At 33.3% G+C, this 13,379-nt stretch overlaps 1 protein-coding gene across 1 annotated transcript in view; it reads right to left on the minus strand.

Annotated features, from left to right (window-relative positions):
* Positions 1-9,958: 9,958 nt before the first annotated feature.
* The window catches only part of CngB (Cyclic nucleotide-gated ion channel subunit B), a 33,883-nt gene continuing 30,462 nt past the window's right edge, over positions 9,959-13,379 (minus strand). The window contains exons 13-14 of the mRNA XM_085955929.1: positions 12,792-13,008; positions 9,959-11,547 (exon numbers count right to left, since the gene is read on the minus strand). Of these exons, the coding sequence (XP_085812055.1) occupies positions 10,822-11,547; positions 12,792-13,008 (943 nt within the window). The 3' untranslated portion in view covers positions 9,959-10,821. The remainder of the gene's footprint in view (positions 11,548-12,791; positions 13,009-13,379) is intronic.

The raw sequence follows: 13,379 nt of genomic DNA on the forward strand, positions 1-13,379 counted from the left end.
AATATAAAACAAAATGCAATTCTAATTTTGACATTGAATAATATTTCAATATTATAATTTCGTTACCATCAATGTCATGACATCGTTGTAATTTGAGTACTTGTTTAATGACCTTCATACCAAACAGATCAGGGGTTTTCAACCCGTTTATCCAGCATGGTCAATAAGCGAGTGGCGTGCATACCCTTTTCTCTAAAACTTATAGATATTCCAAAATCTGTTTTAAATGATTTCACTATTACATCAGCTTAGACCAGAGGTAGTCAACCTTTTCATATCTACCACCCTTACACGATTTAAGAATATATTCCTCCGACGCCATCACAAAACAAATTGACGTGCTCACACCTCGACTGTCAGTCTCCGATTTGCGAGTACTCCGAAATTTCGTTCCAACATGTGTCCTTTTAATGTTATGTTTATTATTGACATGTTTTCTTTTTCAAGTACATGCGGAACGTTTTTTAGTCATCTTTACACGATTTAAGAATATATTCCTCCAACGCCATCACAAAACAAATTGACGTGCTCACACCTCGACTGTCAGTCTCCGATTTGCGAGTACTCCGAAATTTCGTTCCAACATGTGTTCTTTTAATGTTATATTTATTATTGACATGTTTTCTTTTTCAAGTACATGCGGAACGTTTTTTAGTCATCTTTACACGATTTAAGAATATATTCCTCAAACGCCATCACAAAACAAATTGACGTGCTCACACCTCGACTGTCAGTCTCCAATTGGCGAGTACTGCGAAATTTCGTTCCAACATGTGTCCTTTTAATATTATGTTTATTATTGACATGTTTTCTTTTTCAAGTACATGCGGAACGTTTTTTAGTCATCTTTACACGATTTAAGAATATATTCCTCCGACACCATCACAAAACAAATTGACGTGCTCACACCTCGACTATCAGTCTCCGATTGGCGAGTACTGCGAAATTTCGTTCCACATACTGTTCAAAATTATTTGCCGTTTCACTTATGTACGCTCTTAAGAGTGTTGTAAATAATTATAAAAAGAACAAATGAAATGCAACACTATACTTTATCAAAATAAGTGTTATAATGTTGTATGATTCATTCACATATTGTATGTTTATGACCGTGCCATCGTAAGATATATTTAATGCATAGAATTCAATTTATCTTTCGAGCTCCGGGCCCCCTAGCGATTCGGAGGCCCATTAGTGCAATGGTAAATTTGGCTCTGGTCTCCTGGCTATTTCGAGAGCCGCGCTATTCAATTATTTAGTTACATTAAGAGATCCAAATATTCTAGAAATGAGGGTACCACTGATACTGTCAAAAGTCACGAAGGAGTGCGCCTTCCAGATAGAGCCACACCATTAATAAAGTGACTGAATTGACATAATTTTCAACTAAAAATATATATATTTTTTAACATTTTGTGGACATTACAAATTATAAGTTTAAGACGTTCACAACATGACATGAAACATTATTATAAAGAAGAAAGAAAAAGAAAAGTAATAAAAGGGATAAAAAAGAAAATATAAAAAGAGAACATAATATCGTCTCAGTTCTGGCAGAACACACGAACTGGAGAATACTAGTTTTGAGTAATATGACTTTGAAGTTGTTAAAATGTTTGAAATGGTCTCTCATGTGAGTTTATTAAGTAATTGTAAAAAGGATGACTTTAAAATAAAGACTGTGTATTTATTAAGAAGGTTTCCAGACGGTAAAGTTTGAAATAAGGAACATTTTGATATAACTAACTCAATATGTCATTTTTTCGAATTAGTGTCTTCTGCCAGAACAGTGACGATATACAAAATCAGTTAAAATATAATTATACATCTATACAAGTTCAAAGAAGTACACCGAGTTTGCTAAGGAGATCCTATTTTAAGAATTTATAAAATAGAGTCCACCTAAACTCACCCTCACGCAAGTGGAATATATCAACACCCCAAGCAATTTGGTTGAACATGAGTTAGACTACAAGATCACCGCATAACCGCTCTAGATGAATGTAGATTATTAGCAATGCTTATAATTTTAGTGATCTTCATCCTCAGTAATGAAAAATAAAATGAATTTTAAAAATGTTGGGAAGTATATATTATTTAATATTTATTCGTTTATTTATATTTTGAATGTTCAAATAGTGGCACACTCTTGAAAACCCCTGAAATAGATGATATTGAACGGTCGAGTATATTATTGCAGGCGACTTAACAGGTAAAGTTTGTGAAATTTTAAGTTGCAATACTGGCTCCCCTTACGGGTTTTTGTTTAATAAAGTAATGCAATTTATTCATTATAAGAACAGTGGTGCGTAATCTTTTTTCGACGTTACGGCAGAAAAGAAGAGTTGACATTATAAATAAATCTTTTACTCTTATGGCGGCATAGAGATATTCACAGAAAAAAAAAACACAGTTACTACAACAAAATCATATTATTAAGTGATTTATACTGGAACCATTTAACGATGAATATGCGCGTAATCAATTTTTTTCTCGTGCGCATGAGTTAGATAGAGTAATGTGATTATTGTTAAGTTTGCTATAGCCGACTATACATGCTTATTTCATCGCTTTATATTACTCGCCCCTCCCGAATATGTCTTGTTTAGTGCCAAAACTATCGAACCTCGCAGTAATGTGGCATGTTTATAGAAAGAAACCATATGACGAACAAATAAAAATACCTATCACTATTCATTGAATGTACATGATGGAATTTGAATGTAAATTATACGTATGAAGTTTTCCGAATACAATATAGCCGTCTATGTACTAGTAACAGATGGCAGTACAGCACTGAGACCAAATGACGCGTTGTTTACACACTTAAAATCATTCACTTTCAGGAGAGCCAACACCAGGTAGAGTTTTTTATTTAAAAATATTTGTTTAATAAAACTCAGTTTACGATGCTCAGATTAGTAGAATTTATGTTCACCATTTACGACACATACAGTTTTCAAAGTAATGCTCATAATCGAACACCCAGATGAAAAACAAATAATACCACAGTTCTGTTAGATCGATCTAGGAAAAGGGGACGCCTTGGAGCTGGTTCATAGTAGACTGCTGGAATCAATGACATTATTAAAGGACAACGCACTCAAAACAGTAGTTAGCAAGTAAATTCGCGCATAGCGACATTTGCACATGTATAGGTAGACGTCACGAAATTTCCATTATGCGATATCACGCATCGGGAATTTATAGCAATATCACCGTTATTGTAATGGCGTTAGAACAGATTATGCCAATCGGCAGACCCGACAAAACAGTGAGTGTCATTTTTATTTCCAGATGCTTCGTCCATTAATGTCATTGGCTGGAATAGAATAGGAGAATTTAGGAGGCTCAGTCTCAATTTAGGCTGTACCGCCATTGGAAGAAGAAGACCATTAAAACAACAACAAAAAACTATAAGAAGCGTGTTTCATTATAAAACAGAAAACTTGTGGCTTTTGTTTATCTTAATAATTATAAACGAATATATTTTATTGATTTTTTATTTACTTAAACCTTAAACAATCCAAAAATCCACACATCTTATTTGTCAAGCATAATTATTGTTCTAGGAATTTGAGATACTTTAGATTAACAACTTTTCGCAAAAAGGACAGTTATAACGGCAAATGTGAGTTTCCATCTTACTCCGTCCAAAAAAAACTTATGAGGTTTCTCAAAATTATGTATTTTCAAGATAAAAGAATATCAAATTCTGAAATCTTGCGTAAAAAAAATATATAATATATTACTTGTAACACGAATACCTCAGATTGTCAACAACTGATATAGTAAAATAAACTGTAGGGCTTCTAATGAATCATCGTAGATTTCTTACCTAATTGATTGTAAGTACACAATATATATAAAGAACATATTTTAAATTAATATTCAGTTGACACTGTACGTCAAAATGGCAGTTTTCAGTATTGTATCATTAGGGCTAGTTTGTTTAGTGGCTTTAGGGGCTGCGGCACCCCAAGGTGAAGTGGTACATGCCAGAGCGAGGCCCTTCGGATCCAACCCCATCCAAAACGAGCAAGTCGCCCAAGTTGAAAATAGGCCCACACTAAAAAGGGAGTTCTACCAATCAGACGTTCAACAGACTGTACAAGGATACAGAGTCCAGCCTGCTCAGCGTATCCAAGAGATTACTGAGAGAAGAGTCATTCCATCAGCCCCAGTAATCGGAGACGAGAAAGAAGCTAAGCAAGGAAAGGCTCCAGTTTTTGCTGCTACCAAAAATCAACAGCATGCCCAGCATGTAATCCACGCTCAATCTGTAAGTAGTTTCTTAAGCGCGAATTATATTATGGTGCATGTCGCTGACTATCATGTTACGTCACAATAAGTTGCCGCTATAGGAAAAAAGTATGTAATGTCGATTTTCTCGGTATTGAAAATGTTATCAGACTGATGCTCCCATCCCGTAGCATATTTTGAACCTTTAAATAAACATTGACAGTTTTCAAAATCTGCCGAAATCACCAGAACAACAATGAGGTCATTCACGTTGAAATGCACTGACTGCATGACTCAATGAACGTTTTGATCATCTTCTACATGCCCACACTTTTCGACTGTTATGTCAAAATCACGTTTTTTTGTTTTTAGCGGTTGGCACTATGTATTTTCCATAAGAATGTTGTCTATTATTTATGGTCTGTATCTAAAATATTTTCTATGGATGTCATGTCGCAAGTAATTTTAACGTACGCAGACGTAGAAACTGTTAAAATTAATTGAAATTAGCATGAATAATTAAAAATAATTAAAATTATTAATACATTATATTTGGCACTATTCGTCAGTGTCATTCTTCAGTGAATTTACAGAGATGGTGATCGTTCAAAATATTCTACAAAATGACAAAACCAGTGACTAAATTTGTCGTCGCGTGACAGCGTGACAGTAGGCGACATGTAGGTGACATGCAACTCGATTTGATCACAAGTTTAATGTTATAGTAGTGACCGAAATTACCACGTATTGTATTAAATGTGTTTAACATTTTCAGGATGACCGAACTGACCAGGCTGAATTATTCCGCAAACAAGCTGAGGGAGCCCACTACTCTTTTGATTCAGCTGTCGATGATGGAATCAACGGACATGCCCACTCCCGTTCTGAGACTAGGGATGGACTCGCCGTTAAAGGAATGTACTCCTACAGCGATGGATTCTTTAAGAGGACCGTTCAGTACGAGGCCGACGACAAAGGCTACAGAATTGTCAAGTGAGAATCAGTTATTTCTGCAACACCTTTATAATCAACAAACATAATGCTTAACGTTCGGCTTAAACTAATTTACTCGACAAAATATTTAGAATATAATATAATAATATCGCCTTTAGAAAAGAACAAAGGCGTAACCCTCAGTTTTTTTTTAAAATAGGTTGTATTGCATAATAACGTTGTACACGACTAGATACGCACTGTATAAAAAAGATGTAGGCAGAAAATGCCGATTTATTATCTAAATTTAGCTAGCTAGCAATTAAAAAAAAAGAAGCAAGTGACGTGGGAAAAACGACTTAACCATCATTTTGGTTGTTTTTTTTTTAAATTAGCTCAATAGGTAATATAACATTAGAGACATAGTAACCAAATTATTAACTATAATGTACTTCAAGGTGATGTATATTTTTTTATTTTAACTTTGTCCAAAAACCATAACAAAAATGTTTGTGTGCCTCCTGTAAAATTTGATTTGTGTAGATTACGCCCTTTTTCCTTTCCACAGTCGATATGTATTGAAGTATTAAATTATGGTATACACTGTTTGTTGTCGAAAACCTTCGATAAGAAACGGCTTCATAAAATGTACTGTTAAAATTACGTAAAAAAATACGTATACTCCAGCTATAACAGCTAACATAATGTTATATTAGTGCTATCGACCGAAGGTCGTTGATGGATTTTGAATTTAAATTCTAATGGATTTAAGTTTTGTACTATTCCATTTGAGTCGTCTTTTGTTACCCGGGTTTCGCCTTTCGGCATGTTCAGGCACTATGTGCACTCACCAAAAGGTAAATACACAATGTCAGTGAGTCGCAAAAAACAGTTCAAATGGAATAGTACAAAACTTAAATCCATTAGCTAACATATTATATTAATGGGATTTAGCTCTTTCTCAAAAAATCCGCAGCCGTAGGTTGTAATTCTCACAATTAGATCAAAATCGTGACAATCAAAATTCCTACAAAAGTGCGGACGCATCTATCTTTCTACTATAAGATACATTAATAAGGCTTACGAAATATTTGAATTTCTTGAATTTTAATAATCTGAGATAATTTTTTAAATTTTGATAGTATCTATTAGTAGTATGGTAACTATGGAAAACGTGAATTTTTCTCTCGTAAAGGGAAAGGAATTCTTTTGGGGAAAAACATAAAAAAAACAACTAGAGATTTCGACATTGTCGGGCATGACCCCCACACCCTGAAGCGGGCACCCCGGCTAGGGTCTTTGGTAGGCCCCCTACCTATCACTAGGATTAAATGCAGTATGGTGCTCTACAGTATTTTTTTTTAAAATTAAGAGTATTTAATTTTATTTAGCGATTTTTAGTATATTTTAACACATCAAAAATTGTATCACATAGCTACATCTTTTAAAATCATAATCAACATTAACCTTTGAAGTAAATTAGTGCCGCATGCGACTTTTTTACTTACTATAAGGGTCAATTTGTGATTGGGCATCTCGATATTTACAGTATTTTAGCTATGTAATTAAATGCTTCATAAAAGACTAACATTTTTTTTACTTTACTCTTTTAGGGATGAATCTGAACCAATCGGAGACGGACCAGTCATTGACCCCAAAGGCGAAGCTAGCGTAAGGTCTTCATTGGGATCTGAATACACCATCACCCTTGCTGACATTCAAGCCACTGGTCCAGGAAAGATCCAATACGTCGAAGACCGTCAATAAAATAAAAGTTTTTGGTTTCATCGATAATAGCATCGCTGGAGATTAGTTATACGTATGCCACGATTATAATTGATTTTATAAAACAATTTCCATGTTTATAAACAAAGTGCTGCTGAACTAAACAATTTACAAATAATTCATAGATTGTGCACACTAAATTTTGTCAGTCAAAACTATTTGTTTTCATTGAACAAAGACTTCAATGAATAGGTGGTGCTAGTTAGTTTTTAAAAAAAAATCCAAAATCAAACCATAATAGTTGAGGTACCTATGCTATGGGCGATCCAACAAATATAGTGCTCACTTATTTAGTAATACTTATTTGTTTTCGTTGAATTACATATGGTGTTGGTTAGTTTTTTTTTAATTCATTAAGCCCTGTCTAAACCAAACCATAGTCGATAAAATATTGTTCTATCTATAAAATATGTCAAATAATGTATAGTTTAATGTCATAATTTTGGATATTTTATTGATAAGCAATTTTTTTTCTATATCTACTATGGTTTAAACAAATTCATTTGATTGACAAAGTTTAGTGTGCACTATTTATGTCGGATCTCAACAGCTTACCTACACCCTTCGCCACTGAGGTACATACTATTTTCAAAATTTGTAATTTAAAATCAAGTTATAATACTGGTCACCTATTATCATCGAAGCGAAATATTGAAATGGAAAAGGAAACTACAAAAAAGAAAACTGCATAAAAATAATGTAAATAAATTATAATAATTAATAAAACAAAATGTATTTTTATTTATTTTATTTTAGTAATATTAAGTAAGCACCATGCCAATTGATCACATAAAAATATCCATCTTTCATCAGCCCTATCAAACCTGTGTAAATGTCATATTTCGAACGTCTATGATACATCTATATATTATCATTGTTTCACATTTATTAAACAAACTATTTCTACATTCACGTACAAATATGTAACAATATTAATAAATTCTATATTTTGAACACGTATATAGATATGATATAAAATTATAATATTGTGCCATCTATCGTTGATACATCAAATTAATTGTGCTTACACAGATGAGTGATGAAGGTTGTGATCGAGAAATCACGAAATTTAGAAGCCAATTTGCCGGAATATCGAGTATGTATTCTCATTTCACAAAAAATAGTTAATGATAATTCGAGAAACTGCTGAGTAGGAAAAAATAAGTAACATACTATATTGAAGGGAATTTGAACAACCGACTGACAACCAGAACGAAATATCTTATTCGCTGGCAATTTCTATTGGGTAATAAAGGCTTTAAATCTTTGGTCAAAACAGTTCTCGACTTTTAACTGGAACAGAATTTTCTAATTAATTGAAAAGCTTAAAAAGAATATCTCAAATTTGATTTCAAACTGAAATTTGACCCGGATGAGTTAAAAAAAGAAAATCCTCGAAAAATCAATAAACCAATCTCGAATTCTCGAGAAAAATAATCTTGAATTTGAGAATTATGGAATTTCGTGAAACGAAAAAAGTTGTGAAATCAGAAACTCTATGTACAACATAATCGTCAAATCAATTACCTTTACTAAAGCCAAACCGACATCTGTCCATAAAAAAATAAACACTGTTGATGAAACTACTAATCGAGACAGGGTGTGCTCTTGTCATTGGATTATTCAGCCATTATAATCGTCTTATATCTGGACATCTTTTTCCAATAATTCTACCATGTATAACAGTGGCGAAGGGTGGAGGTAGGCTGTTAAGATTCGATATAAAAAGTGCACATTAAACTTTGTCAGTAATTCGTATTTGTTTTGATTGATTTATTTACAGATGGTGTTGGTTATTTTTTAAAAGTCAATTAAACCTTGTCTAAATCAAATCGTAATAGTTTTGATAATGTGTAATGGGCTATTCGACAAAATAATTCACACTTTTCATTAATATTTATTTGTTTTCGTTGAATTAGAAATACATATTACACATATTGTGTTGGTTAGTTTTTTTTAAATTCATTAAACCCTGCCTAAACGAAACTATAATAGATAAAAAATATTATTCTATCTATAAAATATCCAAAATTGTTTATAGTTTAATGGCAAAATTTTAGATATTTTATAAATAGACGATTATTTTTTTGGCTATTATCTATTATGGCTTGGTTTTCGCAGTGTTTAATTGAATTAAAAAAAAATAACCAACACCATCAGCTATAAATCGTAGGTTTCGTTAAATGAAAACAAATACACTTGACTCACAAAGTTTATTGTGGACTATTTATGTCGGATCTTAACAGCCTACCTCCACCCTTCGCCACTGATGTAGGATGAAAGTAAATTTTTTGACCATGAATTACTTGCCCAAAATACGTTTTATAGTGTGCATCTCCATCGGCTTTTACATTCTTTACAATAAATCCTGTGTCATTTTTTTATCTTGTATTTCCACTATATATTAATATAAACTCTGTAAAACTGAGAATTATCACATTGATTGAAAGCAAGTGTTTTGTTGTATTGCTTCTTAAAAAATTAGTTGCCCTAAAGCTACATACATATAAATATAAAGTATAGGTACCTTTTATAACTTTTTATCTTTTTTAACTTTTGTAACTTTTTACCAACAGCTGATACGCCTCTTTGCCTGATTACCTCGCATAAAAATAGATCAAATGATCTACCTACACTAATTGTAAATTCTAATGGATTTATGTTTTATACTATTCCATTTGAGTCGTTTTTTGCGACCCGGGTTTCGCCTTTCTGCATCTTTAGACACAGTGTACACCATGGCATCCACATCCTGAAGCGGGACCCAGGCTAGGATGTTTGGCGGGCCCCCCTACCTATCACTAAGGGTAAAGACAGTGTGACGCGCTACATTAGCGTTTTCCATGGTGTACGTGGTAAAATTAAGGTGTATTTTTAGCGATTTTTTGTATTTTTCCCATCCATTTGTATTATGGAGTTGTCGAGAAAATAAAAAAACGATTCAAATGGAATAGTACAAAACTTAAAATCCATTAGAATTTAAATTCAAATTCCATCAAGTACCTTCGGTCGATAATATTAATAATATACACTTAATATGTCTATGTAGTAATAAATAAATAAATAGATAATAATATATGTTAAAAAAATATTTTTAAAATATTATATTACATCATTTTCATCCTAGAGCCGGAGTGCAAAGTTATATACTCTATCATTCATAATAACCTGATAATTGTATTGTTGATTATATATTTTTTTGTAGTGTCTACCCTTTTTATTTTTCTGTATCAAATGACCTGTTTACGTTTTATACCAACTGTTTTTGTTTATCATTTCTTATTTTAATATCTTACTCCACTATACTATAAGCCATTCTTAAGGCTATACTTCAGCTGGGGCACGGTCTAAAACGATCGTGACGACGCGTGCATAACTAACATAATTTGTCATAAAAATTCAAAATGCGTCCATTTAATGTTATGTTTATTGTTCTATTGGTAATAATAATAATATACTCATTGACATGTTTTCTTTTTCAAGCAAATGAGTAAAGTTTTTTAGTCATGTTTAATGATTTTAGAATTAATTCCCCCGACGCCATCACAAAACAAATTGACGTGAGCTCGACTTTCGCTCTCCGATTGGCAGCGAGTCCGAAATTTCGTCGCACCTATTGTTTAAAATTATTTGCCGTTTCACTGAAGTATGCTCTTAATAACTATTTGATTTGTTAGAATGTTTTCTATTTTATGGGATAATCAATTATTTTTTAATTGGTCCTGTTGGTTAACATAAGAAAAAATAATACGTCCATAATTATGAACAAGGCATGAAGGCATTTTGTTCATGCAATTTGTTCAAATTATTCATGATGTTATTTCTGTATGTACCCATTTCAATTATGTTTCAATGCTGACTTTATTCACATTTACTATTAGACTTCAACGATTTTAGACTGTCTTTTGATATCGTACTATCACTTCTATCGTGCAGAATTTCATATTTTTCTTCAACCGTGGACGCAATGCTAATTACAGATTCCAAACTCTCTCTTTGCCGAAACAAATTTCGAAGATCGTTTCCATCGACTGATTTATAGCTGCCAGACTTGGAAATAGATTGTAAACTGTCATTTTTAGACACAGACTCTAGACTATCTTTTTTATTCGCGGACTTGGTGCTGTTTTGTTTTTCAAGTGATTTTAAACCATCTTCCTTTTGAACGGTTCTAGAGAGTGCTTCAAACGAAGGTTCTGACAGACAGTTTCTTGCACCATATAAACCAGATGTCACAAATGTATCGCGATTATACATTGGTATCTTTCTTCTGCGTAAATTCTTGGGAAAAGTTCTCCTTCTAAGTCTTTCGCAATAGCATGCGTCGTCTGTCTCCAGGAATTCTGAATTGTCAAAAGAAATTTGATATTTGTTCCGTTTGAGGGAACGCCTTTTTTTAAATGAAATTTTTGATCCCTTTCTTTCTAGTGGGTCTGTTTCTAAATTATGTTCAGTGCCGAGAGAAGATGATGACTGGTTTGTAGCTTCTGGTGAGACTTTTAGTGAACCCTTTAGAGTCTTTTTCTTGATGTTTGCCCGAGATCCTTTTCGTAACAGTTGACCAGCTCCGGAATCTTCCGGAACAACCTAAAATGTCATAGGTGATCAATAATATGGTAACATAATAATTGTATAATAGCTGATTAACAATTTATTATTAGATAATGTATCAGAGAAAGCTAATTGAGAAGTTATGTTGAGGCGACTTTTCTAAAAAACCTCAAATAAAATGGGTAGAACACATATTTGTTGAAGGGGCAAACATTGGAAAAATCTAGTCATTTAGCAGTATACAAAAAGTAGAAAACGTCGAAAGTTAGACGGAGAGGCCGCTGAATCAACGAAGTTGTTATGTCCTGTGTAAGTATGTGGCAACGCAATACAATATTTATTATGATCGAGAGAGGTGGAATTTACTTGGAAAAGTCGTCATTCAGCAGTGGATAGATTCAGACTAATGATGAGGAAACAATCACATTAAACATGTTTTACTTTCGTTCTCAACGTTTCGAGGGTTTCTAGAAGACACTGTTATAGATAGGAACGCACAGTGACGTCCTGTGGGGGTAGGCAGATTGAGCGTTGCTTGGGGGGCGGCAGTTATTTGAAGGGTGGCAAACCGAGGAAAATCACTTGGTATATATATATATATATATATATAAATAAATACCTAAACTGAGTACTTAATAACGATGATATCTTTCCTTTCAAAAATTAAGCTCACTGATTGGAAACATAATGTATTAATTAGCATAAAAGGTTTAACAGGACTTTAATTTTTATCAGGTTCGCGATGTCTAGTTTACTTCCGTTGCCCTTCGACGTCATCTTGAAAAATATTGTAAAAAAAATGGGGCGGCATTATGGCGCTGCTCAGGGGCGGCATTTTGTCTAGGGACGTCACTGGGAATGCAAATGCCGATCAAAGAAATATGTGTATCTAAAAATGTTAGGCTTGAGTGATACTTAGTATATTTTACTCAGAGTAAAAAGGGCCATCGTTGATGTCTGCATTTTGCTGATGGAGTCGGAAGGATGTGATGGTTTCAAACATAGCCCATTGTCCCTAATATTAATGTTGGGGTTTTGGTAAATTTCAATGGCTTTTTTTACCAAACGCATAAAAGTATCAATTGTTTCGTTTCGGTATCTTCGTGTCAAAGTAAAATATATGGCCTGCACCCATCAAATGCTCAGCACTCGCTGACATTGTACGTATAGTGTTTTAGTTGATATGACCTCTTACGTTTACTGCCATGCTTTTTTTGGTACTCGTAATATCAAAAAAGATATTAAACGCCTCAAGCAATATGTAAAATAATCTTAATTACCTGCATAATAGCCTGCATTAGCTTTGATGGTTTCTCTGGAGTTGTTGGGTTTGGAATTATAACTTCTGCAATTTCGGCGGTCTTTAGTCTTGCAGCATTTTTCCTCATGAGACTTTTGGCCTTTCTTCCAAGTATTTGCTGAGCATCTGGGTGATAAACCAGCGCAGCATCGAGATCCATTTTGCTCAGTACGAATAGGTTTGAATATCCCTTTGATCTGAAACGAGACACGATAATAATATTACTCCCAACTAGGGTTATTATTACTTTTAAAAAGTATTGATACTTGGTTACTGTTTAAAGTATTGTATCAAAAGAATCGGTTCACCTAAAAAAATCTCTCAAACTCGAAGTCGGCACCTTTTTCAGATTCTCTTGAGACAACAGTAACGATGCTTGATTATGGTATTCCATAGAAACAAACAAATCAATACCGGTATTGTAACGATAGAAAGTACCAATGCTGTTTTGACATCCCTACAGTTGTAACCGTAGAATATATTAATAAGATAAAATTTCAAAGCCAGTCGTAATAGACCTTGCATACAGACTTAACTACTGAATGAATGCATACTGCATATTAATGCA

The sequence above is a fragment of the Rhyacophila brunnea genome, unplaced genomic scaffold (genome assembly GCF_057557595.1).
Source record: "Rhyacophila brunnea isolate RB1 unplaced genomic scaffold, BYU_Rbru_1.0 scaffold_5, whole genome shotgun sequence".
Taxonomy (NCBI): domain Eukaryota; kingdom Metazoa; phylum Arthropoda; class Insecta; order Trichoptera; family Rhyacophilidae; genus Rhyacophila; species Rhyacophila brunnea.